This window comes from Canis lupus, chromosome 16 (genome assembly GCF_048164855.1).
Source record: "Canis lupus baileyi chromosome 16, mCanLup2.hap1, whole genome shotgun sequence".
In the NCBI taxonomy this organism is placed as follows: Eukaryota; Metazoa; Chordata; class Mammalia; order Carnivora; family Canidae; genus Canis; species Canis lupus.
In genome coordinates, this window is record NC_132853.1 from 10,716,003 (window position 1) to 10,735,312 (window position 19,310).

Genomic DNA, 19,310 nt, shown 5'->3' on the forward strand with positions numbered 1-19,310 from the left:
AGGCACAGAACACTTACGGGAAAAAAACACAACTCATGATAAATTGAACTTCACCCTTCTGTAATAAAAAATTAAAAATTTGTGTGGACTCCGTGTGAACACAATACAGACTAGAAACTTCCCCAGACAGTGTGAGAGGGATTGCCAGAACATCACCAGCAACTTCTAGAACTTTCTGGTGGTAGACACTCCCTCCGCCACATCGTCCTCAGGGGCGGCTTAATCCAGGCCTCTCCCGACCCCCAGGCCCAGACTGAGGGGTGCCCTTCCAGACACTGTGCTCCCGCCGCCCGGCCACCGTCTTGACCGTCCCCCCTGCGGTGACCACAGCGCCTAGCAGTCACTCTTCCAGAGCTTGATGGTCTTGTCGTTCTCCAGTGCGGCCGAGGCGATGATGTTCTCTGTTGGGTGGCAGGCTGTCGAGATCACGACGTCTGAAACAGAGACCGTAGCCAACGTCTGCCCCCTGGTGCAGAGACCTGCTTGGCTGTCCCAGGGTCACACTCCCACCAGCCCCAGGGCCGCGCCACGGACCCCCAACTCACAGCCCTGCACTGTGCCACCACACGGGAACACTGAGCAGGAGCACAGCTGGCAGGTGGCATTAACGCAGCGGCATCCACAAATGCCAGGGTCGGCTAGGGGGCAGCAGCACATGCTCACAGGCCAGCAGCATAGGGCGCTCGTGGAGCCCGGCCCAACACCTGGCACAGCGGGCCCCAAGGGTACAGAGGAGCACCCGTCCCGCTGTGTGAGCAACGTGCCCGATCCCACCATGCCCCACCCTGCTGCAGGGCCCGGGCACACCCCACTTCCACCAGGAAGCCTCCCACCTCCAGCAGGGATAGGAGGGCCCGTGAGCTGGCACCTGGGGCCACACCCCAGAACTTTCCCTCTTCCTGTGCGGCTTCAAAGAGGCTGAGTGTCCTGCCCACACAGCAGTGGGCAGGCCAGAAGCAACTGAAGCACGGGGCTGCTCCCTAGGTGCTGAGCCACGTGGGCAGGTTACGCATCACAGCTGACCCACAGGTCTGGGTCATGGCCCCAGTGGGTGGACGTGGCTTTAAGAGATGAAGGTAGAGCGCTCAGCAGATTTGAAGATCACTCTCCACCAAGTGTAGGCGGGGGGTGCGAGGCCTGCGGGAACCAGAGCCTCTAGACCAGAGCGGATGGCTCTGCCCCATGCACGGGCCACATCCACACAAGAAGCCACGGAACCTGCATGGACTTTGAAGCCAGGCAGCCAGGAAGACGGCTGTGGAGAGAAGTTAAAGCCGGATCCAGCCTTGGCCCGACAAGAGCTCGGACAAAGCCACCTGCCAACTGTCCCGAGACAAACGGCATCCCCCAGGCCACCAAAAGGCCAAGCAACAAGAGCAGCAGGCAGCACAACAATGCAACATCTTGTTTTTTATTTTCCCAGAAACCATCACTGTGTAAATGTGGGTGTGCAGCCAGCTAGATGCCTGTGCTCACCTGTGTGGCCCTGTAATTTCTGTACAATCTCCTTGGTCTGCAGGTTCCAGATGTATACCAAGTTGTCCTCTGAACCAGACACAATCCACTAGAACAGAAGACGGGTGAGAAAAACCCAGGTCGGAGCTGCTCGTGAGCAAGGGTCACCTTCCCCTCACATCCACACCCACTCCAGGGTGGCACTCACCCCCCAGCACCGCCCACCTCGGGGCCCTCTGGGAACTAAAGGTTTTCTCAAATTGTCACTCTCAGGGTCACGTCCTTGTCTGCCGAATGCCACCACCCACTCGAGTCACCTCCTACCTGGGCGAGCGCAGGAGTGGGGCCCCAGCCTGTGGGGGCGGGGGGGGGGGGGAGCACAGCCCCGGGGCAACAGAGCCCTCACACACCTGCCGCCATGCCCCAAACCCCCTGCCTTCAGGAGGAACGGGCCCGGGAGCAGACAGGAGAAGCCGTCCGACCCAGAGTCACTGGAGCTTTGTTCCACGGGCACAGAGAGCGTCCGTAGGCATATACGCCAACCTAAGATGGGGTCACCTCTCTGGAGGGACAACTGGGAGGGCGAGAAGCTCCCTCGCTGGAAAAAAACTTACCTTCCCGCCAGTGACTGAGAAATTGGCAAAAATGCAGTATTTCTCGTTCTTGTGGCCGGTGTATGTCTTCAGGCACTGCAAAGGTGGGAGTATCAGTACGTCCATCGGGTCCTGATGTCCCTGCACTCGGGACAGTTCTCGGCGTCCGGAGTGCAGGCATCTCACGGCCGACTAACCCACGCTCTGAGAGTGCTCTAAGCACCCACAGTACAGAGCCACACGGTTGAGGTCTACAAAATCCAGAGTCTGAGGAACATGCACCAGGCCAACCCAGACAAGAGCGCTCTTCAAGCCTCTCTGGTTTCAGACCCCGGCTCAGCTCTGCCCCCAGGGAAAGCCGCAGCCCAGCCCCCACGACCCTGCCCCCGCGCTCACCTTCCCTTTGCTGTAGTCCCAGAGCTTCAGTGTGCTGGAAGGCAGAGAGGGGGGTGAGTCGCCTGCATTCCCAGGGGGTCCCTGCTGTCACCACATGGCCCCCGCCAAGTGCTCCTGGGTGGAGCACAGCCAGGGCCCGAGCCTATCACCCTCTGTAAGCGGCCAGCAGTGGGCACAGGAATGGATGGTGCTCTAAGGACACCAGAGGGCAGAGCGTGAGAACCCCACACATTTCTGCCACTCAACAGAGGCTGCTGGGTGCTCCCTGAATCCTAAGTGGCTCACTCCTGCTACAAGACGGATGTGGGGAGGGTCCAGAAACACCCAGAACAGGTTTCAATGGCCACAAACAATCCCCTCTCCTCGCTGGACTGGAATTTGCTCTTCCGGAGAAGGGTGCTCATGAGGAGAGGCGCCAACCTCATGGCCCTCCGGCAATCCTGGGGCTCAAGCGCAGGCCCCCAGAGGGCTGCCCAAAGTGCACACAGGACAGCCAGGGCTGGAAGGCCCGCCTGAAGAGGCAAAACCTGCTCCAAGTTTGTTGGGGTGAAATTCAGGCTGCTCAGAGGCCACCCGTCTCCCCACTCCTGCAGACGAGGGGTTGCCCAGGTCACACAGTCACCACAGAGAAACCCGGACCCCAACTCCTTCAGACCAGAGACCCAGCCCCCAGCAGAGGCAGGGCCCTCGCTGCCAGCACAACAGCTGCATCCTGGAACCCTAAACCCACCACAAGTATAGACATGTCTTATCTTTAGAATACTAGTAGGAGATGGATGTCCCTGGCCTGCCCCATGGGAGGTGGTGGCACTTACTTGTCCAAGGTTGCGGCCAGGATGTACTTGCCATTTGGAGAGAACTTCACAAAAGATACAGGAGGGTTGTCGTCATCTGCATGGGAAACGCAGAGACAGGCTGACGGGAGGAGCGCCAGGTCTGCGCCCGGGGGAGGACAGAAGAGTGCCCCCATCACCACACGGGGCCATCCGAGTGGGGACACTGCCACCGGTGCCCACACCACCACCTTCACCCGTCCCTGGTGCCGGTCACAACGGCCGGTTCTCCTCGATGTTTCTCGGGTCCCTGGCGGGGGCCTGACCGCCCCCTCTGCCACAAGGGCTTTAGGAGCTAAGGGTCTGTAGCAAATCAAAGTCGGGGTGCCTGGCCTTCTGCCAACATGGGGTTTGTAAGAGGACCCAGGATCAGCTTCCTCATGTGAAACAAAGTTTGCAAACGCCCCACTGGACTGAGAAAGCATTGCCATTGAGGAAAAAAGGACTCAGGTGAATTATCTCATGTTTCCTGCTGCCTGTAATCAGAGCAAAGATCTGTCAATTCCCTCTAGAAACAGTCCTGCTGGCACGATACCTGCATTCTTGCCTCTACACTCGGGTCTAAAAGCTCACCCCGGGTGGCCTGGAAATTCAGGTAAGAGCCACCACCGGGGCCGCCCAGGACAAGGCCAGCACTTGCAGCCATACGACAGCCCTGTGACCCTCACATCGGGAGGAGCGCGTTTCCCCCCAGGTGAGAAGGACGGAACTGGGGCTGTGAACCCTGGTGCTGGAACGGGGGAGGGCGGCACGCTGCATTACCACCTCGAGGGACCTGGCCACCACGCGCTGGGGGCCGCTGCTCCCTCCGACAGGTCCCAGACACTGCAAAGGCACATGAGAAGGCATGAGGCCACCAAGGGCCCTCCTTGGGGCACCGGGACCACACCAGGAAGGCAGGCCCCGTCATTCAGACAAGGCTGGGTAGTGCCGGCGTCTCTTACCTAAGCTCCAGGACCAAAGCGTCACTGAGTCCAAAAAGTTCTAACTCCCTAGACCTGACAGCAGAAGTGGGCTGCGGGCAAGGCTACGCATCGCCCTGACCTCCAGGTGGATGCTGCACCTGCTTGCCGCCAGCCTGGGCTCATTAACGAACCCCTCCAGGCTTGTTTCCCACCCCACTGTGAGGACTACGTGTGTTAGCATCAACGAAGCTCTACACACAGCAAGCGCCCGGCGGCTTCAGCAGTGTGAACGATGGCACTGTCCCCAGGCCTCCTGGGGCAGGTACTGTGGACACAGCGTGATGTCACACCATCAAAAGGGCAGCCACATGAAGCAAAAACCGCACAAAGGCCACCATCATGGGCTGAACTGTGTCCCTCCCAAACTTCGCATGTTGAAGACCTAACCCCGGGACCTCAGACGGTGGGGCCTTGCGAGGGATGACTCGGTTAAAATGTGGGTGGTACAGGGGACCCTAATCCGATCTGACCAGCATCTGTACAAGAGAAAAAGAACCAGACACCAGAGGTGCATACACAGGAGAACCACCACGTGAGACATGGCAGGAAGGTTGAGGAGAGGCCGCAGGAGAAACCAGGCCTGCCCAAGGCTGGATCTCGGATTCCAGCGTCCAGGAGGTGGTGATAAATCTGTTAAGACGCCCAACCTGGGGTGCTTTGCTATGGAGACCCCAGGTGACCCAACTGATGCGTAATGCGACATGCATTCCCAACAGCCCAGAAAAGGGTGCAGAGCTTTGGAGGCGGCACCTCTCAGGCAAGTGGTGGGCCAGCTCCCTCTCCCAGCCCACCACCCAATTCCTGCCCCGCAGCACAGAACTCTACCACCTGCCCTATTTCACACTTGAACCTGAAACTGCAGGGAGCTTCCAGGCTGACCCGAGGTGATGCATGCTCTCAAAGCCCTCCCGGGGCTGCCTCCCCATCACCCTCAGGGGTTCAGGGTTCTGCAGGGGCCCACCACCCATCCTCTGGCCACACATACACCTGCTGGCGGCATTGCCTGTCTTTCCACTACCGACCCCAGCAGTCTGCAGAGACCCCAGTGCCCTTCCCCCAAACTCGTCCATGACACCCCCAGCAGGCGGGACGCACTTCAGGGTCAGGCTTCTATCACATCTGCTCAAGGAAGGATCCACCAAGGGTCTGCCACGTACAGGCAGAGGGTGGAGGGGCTCACGGGGCTTTCGGAGGACACAGCCAGGAAGTCCCCAGCAAGGGCCAATGCAGACACCGTGGGGCCCAGCCTGGAGGGGACGTCACGGTGCCGGAGGTCATCAGGAAGGAGCTGGAATGGGTCAGTAAGGAAGGAGGAGCCCTCCCAGGGCAGCAGATCCAGGCCAGAGAGAAGAGGCTTCCCAAACACCCGGTAGGACAGAGGACGGGAACAGCACCACGCGGCGGGGAGGAGCACCCAGCCGGGAAACTGCGGCACTCACCAATCAGCGTCTTCAAGCACTGGCCCGAGGCAGTGTCCCAGATCCGGCTGCAACGGAAAAACAGCAGCAAGTTTTTACAAAGCGAGTCAGGATGAGCAGCTCGATGCGTTCTGGCTCCTGAGCAAACATGGATGTTGAGACTAACGCATGATTAGTCCTATCTCAGTTTTTCTCACTGCTCCACTTCAACTCCCCTGACCCCTGGGGCCACAACAGGCACCTGAGCACAGCACACTGGCCACGGTCACACAGACCCAGTGCCTTCCTGTCTCCACCACAGGCGCACAGTCGCCAGGACAGGGGTGACAAAGGCCATGTCTAGGGCCCCAGGAGCCCCACCTGTTTCCTGGCACACACATTCCAAGCACGTGGTTGCTCGGGAGTTTGTTTTCCACCAAAAGAGCATCATATGAGATTTTCTGGATGTCCCTCTGGTGCAGGAGCCAGAGAACACACTGGAAGGGCTGCTGGCCCAGAATGGGCGCACAAGCTCCAGCATCTGACTCCCGCCCATGTGAATACGACTTTGGCAGCCAACATGCTTGTTAGCACCTGCCCCTCCAAGCATGGGTGCCCAGCAGTGGGGCACTGGGTCACAGGGTGACACTCTCTGTTCCTCGTGTCCTCTGCCCCCTTCCCACCCCTCTGGTGTTCGCCCTGGCCCGGGATGGTCTTCCACATCACTGGCCGCAGGGCCGCTTCCGTGCTAACTCTGTGACTGCTGGGAGTTAGAGCCACCACCTCTCCGCCCTGTCTGCCCCACCCAGCCCCCTCCCCTGGGAGCTAACGCCCCCAACTCGGTCCAGGCAACAGCACCCCCCCACCACCACCAACTGCCTGCTGGTTCTCTTTATTCTCCCGGTACCAGCTCATCTATGCTCTCTCCAGAGCCCTCTTCATCTCGCCGAGGAAAGGCCATGGGGGCCACTACGTGGAACTGCCTGGTCTGCCAGCTGAGGGGGACGGGTCCCCACCAGGGGACGTGCACACGCCCATCCCAACCCCCTGGCTCGCTGCTCCCTGTCCCTTTAGTCACACTCCGTCATTTCCTCCCCGCGGTCCTCCCCTGCCGTTAGCTGTACTTCCCCGCCATCCATCCTCTGCTCCCACACATCTGCTAACTGCCAACTCCCAGCACCCAGAAAGGTCCGTTTCCAGACCCTCACCTCCCCAAAGAGTCGCGTTTTGTAAGCGGCAGGGCCTGGCAGTTCAGAGTCAGGGTGCTGGAGCCTGCCATGTGCTGCAGATCCTGGGGGGACAACGAGGGGTGTTCAGTCTGCCTCCCCTGCCCCCTCCCCCCGGCCAAGGGGAGACAGCAAGGCTGAGGATGGGGCCTCTGTGGGGCTAGAGTCTGCGCTGGTCAGGGGCCATGTTTGTGGCTCCAAACCCTCAACAAACAAGCAGCTCATCTACGAAGAGATAAGGCTCTCTCCTGCCTTCACACAGCTCACTGTACTTTTCTTACTCATTAACCAGAAAATCCAAACACCGCTGGGTAAGAGGCAGATGGCTTGCTTTGCTCCTGATTTAACTGAAACGGTTTTAGTGCGTTACCACATATCGTAAATGCTAGGAAGCTTCCAGAACAGTCTGCCACACAGGCCTCCTCTGCTGGAGTCTCTGTCAGGGGGTGGTTGCAGGATCCTAGCAGGTGCCTGCCTGGCCTCTACCCAGGACACATCACGAAGGTTTGCCCTTAATGTGTTTTTGTTTTTTGTTTTTGTCTTTATGATAGTCACAGAGAGAGAGAGAGAGGGAGAGAGAGAGGCAGAGACATAGGCAGAGGGAGAAGCAGGCTCCATGCACCGGGAGCCCGACGTGGGACTCGATCCCGGGTCTCCAGGATCGCGCCTTGGGCCAAAGGCAGGCGCTAAACCGCTGCGCCACCCACGGATCCTGCCTTTAATGTGTTGACACGATTAATCAGATCACAGACTTCCCGACATTGATTATGCTATTACAACCCTTTCATTATTCAAAAACCCCACATGGTCGTGGACTACTATTTTCTGAGGCACTGCTGGACTCAGCTGGCAAACAGTTCCTTTGGAATTCTGACACTGATGTCATGGATTTCTTTCAGGACTGGCTACAGAGCATGGGGAGAGAGCCATGCTAGCCCCAGCAGGTATAACCGAACAGCTCCCCAACCTGGGAAGTCTGGGATCCAGCCCAGCACCGGGGGGGGGGGGGCACAACCGTGGGCAGACCTTCCTCGGCCAGCCCAGCAAACGGGAGCTCCCCAAAGGTGCCCCAGTACCCCCCTTCCCTCCCCCCCCAGAGCCTGCTGCCTTCCTCTCACCCACCTTAACTACTGCACTGGCCTCAGTAAGTACCCAGCGTTTCAACTTTCCTATTGCTTCTCCTCCTTCTCTAGGAAGCTTTCAAAGCCCATCCATGGGTATCCCGGAGACTGCTCCGGGCTGGAGGGACACAATGTTCGCTGCACATGCAACAAATACGCAGCTGCAGTGTTGCTCGGGCCCACAAGGCCACAGACGCTCTCCCGTGATGTCTAAAGTGACCCATCCAGCCTCACTGTCCTCATGGCCCGAGGCCCCGGGGCACTCCGGGCGGCCATGTACACAGGCCTCTCTGCCAGCTGTGTGCGGCGGGCCCCACGGGGGTCTCCTTGAGGACGCTTTGTCAGTCCCCCTGACACCGACGCCATCCACCCACCCTTTGGTTTCAAACCTCTACTACCACACAGTTGTAAGCATTTCTTGAAAACAAGAGTCAGAAGGGTTTCTCATGCAACCCCGACAGCCTACGCGAGAGTGTCCGGCCACCACGACACCCAGTGCAGCACGTCTCGGTCCTTCGTATCAGTCCTTCCACGGCGTTTTCACTGTAGGATTTATGTTGCCCCATTTTCCTCTTTCTTATTTCCTTTTCGCTAAATATAGACTAATTCCTAGCCATGCTTTCGTTCTCCCTTCTCATTGGGAAGCTCTTCTTGGGTCCCCACACGGCTGGCGGCCGCTGCCCTGCGCACCCAGCCTGGCTCCCACCACGTGCTCCCGCCACGATGTCTGCTGCCTCAGACTTACAACACTTACTTCCACGCTTTCCCTCATGCCTCTCGAAGAATCCTCGACACTTAGGTTACGAGCTCAAAGCTGTATAAACATTATTCATTCAGGCTAAACTGGACATTCCACAGGAAACCACATTCCCCCTCCCACCTCTTTGGTGGGATTTCCGCTCCACGTCCTGCACAGAACGGGAGGCTGGCTGGTCCCGGGTCCACCCAGCAGCTTGTCTGGAGCACACTTCAGCACCCACAAGGAGGGAAGCCCGGAGCCAGAGCAGGAGCACCCCCTCCAGCCTTGCAGTCTGCCCCACGGCAGGGGCTGTGCTGTGTGTCTGTCCATCAGCCACAGCCCACGACAGCAGAAGCTCCTCACGGAGACAGACCTCTGCCTGCCTCGCTTCCACTGCAGTCCCCCAGAGGCCACAACAGTGCCTTTTAATAAATGTGTGCTGAGGAAATGAAGTGAGTTTCTTGACTTACCAGAGACCATCATAGCTACTTGACACTATCAAGGATCCATCCCGATTAAAATGTACCTGAGAACAGAGTGGAGGGAAAAAAGACACTTACTTCCAAGTGGTCAATACAGACTGCGTGCTCCCCAAGCGGCCCTCCTACTGACGAGTGCCCTCGACAAAAGCACGCTGTGCTGCTGAGCACGGAGCAAGCAGCAGAGCCACCACTTGCTTCGAATTCTACTAATTTCCCACAGCTGCCAAAAGACGCTTCAGCGGCACGGATGAAGTGGTTTTTACCAGGCATCTCCAGCAACAGCCCCTGTTTCACAACGGATGTCTGAACTCAGAAGGAAAACCAATCCCAAACACATCTCGAGCAGCTAAATCGCTTACTACAAAACTATCTTTGAAAAGAAACAAATGCAACCAAGGCAACCAAGCCCCAGGGACAGGAGGCTGGGCCTCGAGAACCCGTGCACGCACAAGCATCCACTCCTGTCACGGAGGCAGCCTGACCAGGGCAACTGGGCTGCAAACCACCTCCCCAGACCTCACACTGAAGAAAAACCAGGAGAGAAGTCCCCACTTGTTGGGTGACCACCCGAGAAATGCACTCCATGTGCCTCCTGCCCACTGCAAGGACCAGAGATCCCAGGCACCAGGGTGCTCGAGCCAACCCAACATCCCAGCCCCTCCAAACACTCTGCCTCGGGACGGGTGTGATTCCCTGTGTGCTGGTCCTGGGGCCCCACTGGCCTCTGCTCCCCACACCCTTGCTCACCCGAGTGCCCAGGCCCCAGACCCGCTGAGGCCACACACGCCTCCGCACTTGACAAGCCCCAGTCTCACCACTGAGCCATCTGTGTTTCTTTCCTGCTTTCCCAGTAGAATCCCCGGGGGGAGTAAAGGAGCCACGATGTCAAGAGATGGATCCATCACCAACTTCTACCATTTTTGAGTCCTGAGCAGACTTTATCCAGAATAAGCCTTCTTACAGCAAATAGCACCTTTCTGAGACTGTCTCACTCACGCGACACGTTTTCCACATGAGACCAAGCCGCACAGAGAGGTGGGGGTATTGACCTCCACCCTGGCGCCACTGCCCCACTAGCCCTGTCTCTCTGGTCATGGGGCTGCCCGTGTGGCCACACCCTGCCGGCAGCATGTGGCCATAACAGCCAAGCTGTCCCCAGACACTGCCGGATGCCTCTGGGAGCAAAGCCATGCGCCCAGGAGCCCCAGAGAGCTCGTAACACTCAGTGCCAGGCCCAGAGTCACACCACTGACACATTCTTAGTGGATGCAGGCGTCGTTGGGCCAGGGGACACAGAGAAGCTGCGGTCTAGACTCTCAGGGCCCCCGCCTAACCAGTGGACAATTTTACCTTCTCACGTAGCTGCAGCAGGAAGTTAACGGGTGGGATGAACTTGGGTTTATTTAACCTAAAGTCTCTAAGGTACCTACCACCCCAACACGTGACCGGTGCTGAAGTCACCCATGAGGCACATTACGTTCCTTTCCGCTGCACCAAACCTTCAAAGGCCGAGAGCACATGGCACACCTCATGCTCACAGCGCATCTCCATCTAGGCTTGCAGCACTTCAAGGGCCACAGTGCCACACGTGGATGGTGGCCTCTCTGTCTCCGCTAGGGCCAAGAGACACTTGAGAAGCTTTTCAGTTGTCCTTCTATCCCCACGGTGGTTTTGGCAGGATGGGCTTGTGGGCCAGCTACTTAACCATGACCACCCGTTCATGAGCCCCAAGATAATGGTCTTTTTAACTCACTGCAATCTGTCCCACCATGTTCATCCCTTTCTTTGGATTTGAAAAATACTCCATCGAGGCCCATTATACCCGACACTAAGGAGTTGACACAGGTCTCCAAAAGCTACGATGCCAACCTCATGCTTTGCCTTGTTCCCAACCATATCCAGACATCCCCACTGGCAAATGCAGTGTGATTCTCCCATCCCACCCATGCTCAGGTCCAAAAGGCAACACAGCCACCCTGCACACATCCCTGTACTCCAAAGACACGAGAAAGGCAACAAATCAGAATGCAACAGGGACGCCAAATCCACACTCAAGTGACAGTCACTCAATGCTCTCTGTGGAGGGGACACCTGGCAGACAGGTGAGGTCCTGCAAAGCAGGAAGATACAAGGAAAATCCACAGGCCAAGAGGTGGCAGCCTGGAGCAACAGGCTCGGGATGAGACAGATAGGAGGGCCATTTCAGAGAGGAAACTGATGCAGGAGTCCGGGCGAGAGAGGATGAGGCCAGACTCAGGAAGGAGGAAGCAAGGGACGGGGCAGCCAGCAGAGTTGGTGCCAGGGGCTTCTCGCTCCCAGATGGATCTACTTGGGAAACTAAGTGAACCTCTTTCACACGATGATGACCTCCTAAAGCTCACCGCAGAAACACATGGTGGGTAAAGTGGCCCAACGAAGATGCTCATCGCACTCCTCCATGAGAAATGCAAGCTACGAACAAGCACCTGCTAAGGCCCCAGCACAGAGTGCCCACTGCCCATGGGGGTCTATGGACACCACAGATGCCCGAGAAACCCTCCCACAGGGACGCACAATAGCTGTGGTCACCCCCACCACTTACAGGACAGATGGTGGGAGATAGCACATATTTAAAATATCAGAATAGGGGATCCCTGGGTGGCGCAGCGGTTTGGCGCCTGCCTTTGGCCCAGGGCGCGATCCAGAAGACCCAGGATCGAGTCCCACATCGGGCTCCTGGTGCATGGAGCCTGCTTCTCCCTCTGCCTGTGTCTCTGCCTCTCTCTCTCTCTCTCTCTCTGTGACTATCATAAATAAATAAAAATTTTAAAAAAAATAAATAAATAAATAAAATATCAGAATACCCAGGGCGTGCCGGGGGGGGGGGGGGGGGCTACCAGCAGGGGTCCTGGAGGGCTCAGGAGAGTGACTTTCTCTTCACTGCATCCGTTTGTCTTTTTTAAAAAATGAGTACGTTTCACTTCCACAGAAAACAAAGACTCTATAAACCCTACCACTTAGGCTGAGGGTCCCACCCACAGCCCCCGCACCACCTCGCACTGCTGGGACTCCTGGCCTTCACTCAGCTTGCATCCTGGGTCCTGCCCACATTCACCACCATGCCCATCTCAAAGTCAGCTCTCCTGGGACTGGGGGTCCACGGCAGAGGGCAGAGCGCCAGGTGGGCCAGGCCCCCTCTCCACAGCACACTGCCTTCCTCGGGGCCCCCAAGGATGAGCCCCATCCACACTGGCCGGGACTCTGGGCAGCGAGGGCCCCTCAGTCCACTGCGACCAACACGTAATACATGTCCTCCATGTATCTGGGCTCTGCGAATGGTCTCAGCTGGGCAAAAAAGCCCTTTATTGCCTGAAAATACTTAAAATCACTCACCTACACGATTTCAGAAAGTGAAAAGGACCATCTGCTCAGTAAAAATAAGCACAATGTTTACACGATTCCTTCCCCTTTCCAAAAAAAGGCAAACTTGGCTAAGAAACAAGTCTAGGCTCTGCTGACAAAGAAAAAAATCTCTCGGCCACTTTCAAATGGAGGGTTTGTATTACAGCAGATACTTCAACTACGTACCTCATCTTGCACACTGCTAGCGTGTGCACAAGGCAGGACACAGCACACACAGGGTGCTCGTGGGGCTCCAACCCCCCCCCCACCCCAGCCCTTACCCTCGGCTAGCTCACCCCAGCTCATTCCACCACCACCCCAGGATCAAAGCCAACTCCACTCCAAATTCACTTCTCTGTGGCCACACTTCCCAACACACAGCCCCTCTTCCAGGCCTGGCTGCCCTACCTGTCCCACAGGATTTGGTTCAGGGACCAAACCCCTCGCCTGCCTCTCCTTTCACGGGCCCAGGATAGGGAGAACTCTCTCGGGGTCCCCAGTGCCCCCTCTCTGGCCATCACCCTGTCTTGCCATGTGGTGTCCAGAGCTCAGCGGGACTTACAGCTGAGACCGGGTCCGAGTGTGCAGGCAAAGTCTTGAGGCACTTCCCTGTTTTCACGTCCCATATCCTCACGCTTTCGTCAAACTGAAGACAAAGGAAGAGGTTAAGGCCACTCCACAGGGAGGTGGGAGAGGACAGGTCTTCTGGAACCCAAGGCCTGCCACCACGGCCCCCATCCCCCAGCAGAGAAGACTCAGGCTCAACTCCTAAGTCTCTGGCTACAAAGTACCACACCCCCACACCCCTACAACACCCCAGGGGAAGGGGGGGTTAGACTTACAGAGCCCGAGACAATGAGGTTGGATTGGGGATTGAAGTTACAGCAGAAGACGTAGTTACTGTGCCCCTTCAGGGTTTTCAGACACTTTCCCTAAAACCAAGTATCGTCAGACTGTTAGTCCTAGTGGTTATTTCAAAGCTGAGCCCACAGCGGCCCAATGGCACATACCCCACAGAGCAGGGCCACCCCATGACCCAGGGTCCCCAGACCCCCCTCGGACTCCCGCCCTGCCCCTTGTCCACGCACACAAGCTCTGCCGGGGCGGGGGTTGGGCAGAGCAGCTCACCGAGCTCACATCCCAGATCTTTAGGGTTTTATCATCTGAAGCAGAAACGAGGAGGTTGGAATCTGATGACCAGGCCACATCTGATATCCCCTGGGGAGCAAAGACACAGGGTCACCGCCTTGACAGGACAAAATACAGTTAACCAGCAAAGGTCAGAACATCCATCCAAAGATAAATAAGCACCTCACTCCACTACCCAAACCCTCTAGCTACTGCTGACCACACAGACGAAACACCGCACAGTCCCCAAAGGAGAGTGTGTTCTCTTGCAGTCAGGCAGAAACTTGTCTGGGAAGGTCAGAAGTACTTGCTTAAAAGACAAAAGGAAAAAAAAAAAAAAAAGACAAAAAGCAAAGAACTATCCAAAAAACTCCGGGGGAAAGCTTAGACCTTAACCTGCTGAGCTCTGGGGATGGGCCCCACCCACCAGTGGGGCTAAGGCGGCCAGTGGGCAACCACCACGTGCAGGGATGAACCTACCAGCTTGTGACCAGATATGGTTTTCTCAAACTTTCCGTCATATGCTCCCCAAATTTTAATGAGCTTATCAGCAGCTGAAAAAAAGAAAGACAAAATAACTGTGATGGTACAGTCACCCCAAGGGCAAAATCCGGGCTGCCCACAACAGGAGCCCTGGAAACAGTGCAAATCCCATGGAAAGAAGTAGCCGGCACCGGAGTACCCTTCCCCTCTCCCCTGAGCACATCATCTCAGAGTGTTACGTAAAGGGCTCCAGCCCCTGCGACACCCCGGTGGCAGCATCAGAAAGCAAGCCCTCCCCCTGCTCCGGGCTTCTGGTGGCAGCACAGACTACCTTTGACAGGAGCGGAGGCCCTGGTGATACGTACATGAACTTGCCAGCCACTCTCCATTCGGGCTGAATTTCACGGAGGACACGGCTTTTGTGTGGCCAGCCAGGGTGAATTTTAGAGCGTAGTTTGGTTTAACAGGGGTAGGCTGTTGAAGAGAGAATACTAGTCATCAAACCATTAACCACCACCTTGCTTCAAACTCAGAACCACCTTCTAAGTTCCAAATCCTGCTAGAACTCTCTGGAAGTCCTTTCCAACTGGTCGTGTTTAAATCTGGGCTATTTCCCCTCGGCAGCCCTGCTTCTCCTGCAGCCCCCACCTTCGTGCCCAGCTCTTCCAGGACAGCTCAACACAGAGGCCCCTCAAGGCCTGACCCCACCCCAACGTCCGACACGCATCACCAAGTCCGGCAAGCACAGCCTCCCTCAAAGCAAACCTGAAGGCTGTAGCCTTGCTCAAAGGCCTGTATGTGCCGCCTGGTGTCCAGCAAAGGGGTTTGCAAACCTGCCTGGCCACCAGAACTGTGGACCAGGGGGATGCTGTATGAGAGGCTTTCTGGGTGCTGCAGAGATCTTACGATCAGGAACAAGGATCTATGTTGTGATAAAGCCCCTTCTCCGGGGGACAGGTCTGGGGATCCTCAGCACGGTAAACAAGCACTGATTAGGTCTGTGGCCCATAAATAAAAACACAGTGTCTAACTGAAGAGGGAGAACAGACTTGGAAGAAGCATCTCCGAAGAGTACTCGGCCTAGGCGCCCCTGGCAGTTCCCCTCAAGCCCTCAGGGACATGCCTTGCTCTGCGTAGCCGAGGAGGAAGGGGTGGGCTGTGCTCTGGCGGCCTCCGTCTCTGGCTTCTTCTCCTCCGTTGCCATGGCTCTGAAGCCCACCAGGCAGGCAGACGCGGGTAGAGTTCACAGCTCCAAGCGAAGACTCACAGTGCAAAGAGCTGTCTGCTAATCGAAACCTACAGTGGAGGACTGAGGCCAATAAACAAGCCATATTTTAAAAATTAATTCCCAGCAAAAAGGGTGAAAAACCTTCACCCACCTTGCTGGGCCCTGAGCAGACACACTATTCCAAAATGAGGAACCTATCTGTGGAGCTAAGTCTGCACTAAATACTCTTCAGATGCTAAGACAGGCTGCCCAGGCCCCTTTTGTCCATGTAATCCAAGGCCCCACCTTCAAGGGTGCTCCCTACTGTTATCCTCCTGGTAGGAATGCAGCTCAGGCCAGGCAAACAAAATGCAATTTTCTTCAAAGAGCCCTTGAAACGTAACAAAAAAAAAAAAAACAACCCTAAACCAACCCAAATTACAGGAGACTGAGCTTCAGGGTGTAGAAATTTGGGAACTCGTCCAAATCCTCACAAGTGATGCAACAGTGCTTAACTACCACGTTTGAAAATATACAAGAGCAGACACCCCCCCACCCCCCACCCCCCGCCCCACAGCGGTCTGCATCTCCCAGGGGGCTTCCCTGTCGTCTGGTGTAGACACAAGGCCGCCTCCAGAACCCTGGCAGCTCAAAAGGCGCTCTGTCCCTCGTGAGGCGACTACAAGACACAGCTGAGAAGTGCAAACCAGAGCCAGCCCTGTCTGCTGCTGAAGCCTGAAGTGTACACAGATCGGCTGCAAGCAAGCTCTCGCTGCAGGAGGGGAAAGACCGCAGCTCAATTAGGTTTCAGCGTGACAATGGGAGCTACCCAAGCTGTACAGCAAGCGACTCATTTGCTCTAGCCCAGGAACAGATTCCAGATCCTAGATGCGTCTCCTAGAAGCACACCTGGTGACTCTGAAATGGGGGAACCACCATGGTGTTCTTGCAGACATCACTGGTCATCCAATTCCTGGAAGCTTGCACCACTGTTAATCTAATGGTGTACACGGTGTAAAATTCTAGCTTGGCACTTAAAACTGAAAGCTTGCACGACTCCTTGTCACACCAAGGCAAAATGGAAGCCATCAAAAAAAAGACCACGTCTTAAAGTCTTTATCCAAAAGGGAAATTACAATGCAACATACTTGTGCAGAGCACAGATGTGGTCCCACTGGCTACCTGTATATAGCAAGGACTTGGGCTTATGCCCAAGGATGGATCCTGCTGCACCCAAAGGCCAAGTCCTGGAGCAGGTCACATAATCACGCCCAGATACAAAAATGCTGGCACAAAGCTGGTGCTCAGCAAATACTAGCTGGTTTGTGAGTAAATTTAGTGCAACCCGGTCATGCCAATTAATCCGAGTGCTGCCTTGCTCTAGGTGGACGGACAAGTGGGGGGCGGGGGGAAGCTATGGAAGACAGCTGGAAAGACTGACTCACAAAACCTAGTATCTGAAGAAGGTATCAGCAAGAGCTAGGAGAGGTGTGGGGGAGAAACAGCAGTGGGAACAGAAGAGACTTCCTCTGGGGGTGACCTGGGCAGCTCAGGGAACCCAGAGCTGCTCCTTTTAACATAAAAATTGAGACCCGCCGGGAGGTGGAGTGTGACTCCCAGCAAACTACCTGCCCTCAAGGTGAGGACTAGAGAATACCACAGCTAATCTCACAGAAGAGGTGTGCAACCCCTCCCAGCTCCATCAAATCCAATCTGCCAATCCCTTGGGCTAGCAAAACATTAATGTGCAATTTCTTGACTCCATGCCCCCAGTTTCCATTCAAGAGGAGGGAAAGCCTTGCATTGTCCGCGACGCTCAGGGAAAGCAACGGGGCAGCTGCTTAGGGACCGGCCTCCAGAGCACACGCCACCTGACCCCTCTGGGCCCTCACAGGCCTTTCACCCAGGTGAGCCTGACCATCCCAAACCGGGGTGCTCACCTGCACTGCTTGTAAAATGCAGATCCCCGGACTCCACCGGAGACTGGCCCACAGGCAGGTAACCCGGTGACCCGCAGGTGGCCGGACCAAGGGGGCGGGGTGTGCCGCTCTCCCCGCCTGTTTGTTCCGCGCGGAGCTTCCAGCCCAGCTTACCTATCTGCCTTCTGGGAGGGGGCCGGGCCGACCTCGGAGGCAGCGTGTGGCACAGCAGCTGCCAGTGCCGAAGCGCCGGGTAAGGGACCTGGGTGGGCAGAAAGCGGCATGAGAAGGCCACAGGGAGTGTCTCTGCCGCCACCCAAAATGGCTGTGGCACAGCACACTCAGGCGGCGCGGGGCGCTGCGGAGCGGGGTCCCCGGCTGCTGAGGGCGAGCCGCACCTGGGCCCGGCCGCCCGGGCTGGGGGTCAGCAGCAGGGCGCGGCGGGGGGCGTTTCCGCAGAGAGGGGCGCCGCGGGCCGCGCGCCCGGCCAGGACCCCGCCGCCGGGTCTGGGCTCTTTCTTCGGAGCAGCGGCGGAGAGCTCGGGGAGACGCGCGCCGGCTGCAGCAGCAGGTCCCCGGCCCGGCCCGCGCGCTGTCACCGGGCCGCTGGGGGGCCGCAGCGCGGTCGCGGGGGACGCTCGGGAGGGGCTGGCCGCGAGGAGGCGGAGGGGTCGCCGCGGGGCCCGGGCGCGGGCGAGGGCGAGGGCCGCGGGGTGGGCACCGGAAGGGAGGCGGTGGGGGCGCGGGCGCGGCACCGGGAGGGCCCCGGCGGGGCTGGGCCGGGACCTGGGACCTGGGACCCGGGACCCGGGACCTGGGCCCGGCCCGCCGGAACACGTGCGGCGGCGGGGCGGGCCGGGGGGCAGCCGGCGTCGGCCCCCGCCCGCACCCCGTGTGCGGTCTCTGGCCCGGCGGGCCCCGCTTACCTGCCGGCCGCGGCGGCGGGGCGGGCGCTCGGGGCGTCGCGTCGCCGCCGCCTGGGCGGGAGCCGGGCCGAGCTGGACGAGGCGGCGCGGCGGGGGGGGGGGGGGGGGGGGGAGTGCGCGTGCGCGTGCGCGGGGGGCGGGGCGGCGGCGGGGCGGGGCGAGTGCACAAAGCCGGCCTCTCGGAGGGGCACTACGGGGAGCGGCGAGGGGCACAAGGCCTGGGGCAGGCCCAACGCCTTAAAGGGACGGCGTGCAAAGGGGTAACCTCAAAGTTGGCTGGTGCAGGTCCTTCTTGTGCACTTTCTAAAAACGGAAGTATGATGATACCTCCAGGAAAGTGCCAGTGTGCCCCTCGAAAGTTCACCTCCTGAACGCGGCCTGCAGCGGCGCCTCCAGAAAGCAGCAGGGCTCGCCCCCGGGCGTGCAGGGGAGGCAGGGCCCGAGGGTTCGTGGGAGACCCTCCCTCGGGGATCGCTGCCCCTCTCCGCCGTGGCGCGCAGCTGACCGCCGCAGCCCGTGTGCACCGCAGCCGGCGGCGCTGGTGTCTCCGCGCATGCCCGCCCCGGAAGCCAGGACCGGAGCCCGCAAGGTTGAGGGTGCAGGCTCCCCTGCGCTTCGCCCCCCCCCCCCACCCCCAGCTCTCCTGCGCGGTCTGCCGGCCACCGCCACCGCCACCGGCAGAGAGCCCCGGCCAGGGACAGTGCAGGGCCGTCCTACCGGCAGTCACCAGGCGCAGGCCGCTCTGCTGTCTGCAAGGTGGGCTCCAGGACAGTTTGTCATGGCCGGGTACACACGAGGAAGGGGAACCCCAGAGGAGAGGGCTCGTGCAAACGGAGAGCCTGCAGCCCGCCTTCTGGCCCAAGTCCTGTGTGTTCTCATCCCGTTGGGGGGGGGGGGAGGGGGGGGACACGACAACGACACGCGGGCCTTACAGTCCTGGAGGCAGTCTTCAGCTCCCAGGCCCCAACCCCCATCCCAGGCAGCATCACCTGCAGTCTTATTTCCCAATTAAGGACGGAAACACCAAATATGTGGCAGGAACCTGTGCTAACAAGAGGA

The 19,310-nt window shown here is 58.2% G+C and overlaps 1 protein-coding gene across 5 annotated transcripts; it reads right to left on the reverse strand.

Moving 5' to 3' along the window:
• Positions 1–43: 43 nt before the first annotated feature.
• WDR5 (WD repeat domain 5) lies at positions 44–19,111 on the reverse strand. Of its 5 annotated transcripts, none has more exons than XM_072778560.1 (15): positions 18,969–19,111; positions 17,500–17,587; positions 15,323–15,508; positions 14,565–14,673; positions 14,197–14,270; positions 13,717–13,806; positions 13,431–13,520; positions 13,151–13,234; positions 9,196–9,251; positions 5,682–5,728; positions 3,260–3,335; positions 2,445–2,478; positions 2,070–2,144; positions 1,477–1,564; positions 44–434 (listed from the first exon to the last, which is right to left on the reverse strand). In XM_072778560.1, exons 3-15 carry the CDS (start codon positions 15,401–15,403, stop codon positions 334–336), a joined length of 1,005 nt encoding a protein of 334 aa, XP_072634661.1. In that variant the 5' UTR covers positions 15,404–15,508; positions 17,500–17,587; positions 18,969–19,111; the 3' UTR covers positions 44–333. The 5 variants fall into 5 exon arrangements, with proteins under 5 accessions (XP_072634661.1, XP_072634660.1, XP_072634658.1 ...); XM_072778559.1 differs by lacking the exon at positions 18,969–19,111 and adding an exon at positions 18,252–18,335; XM_072778557.1 differs by lacking the exon at positions 44–434 and adding an exon at positions 972–1,255 and having other exon boundaries at positions 18,969–19,078.
• Positions 19,112–19,310: the final 199 nt, after the last annotated feature.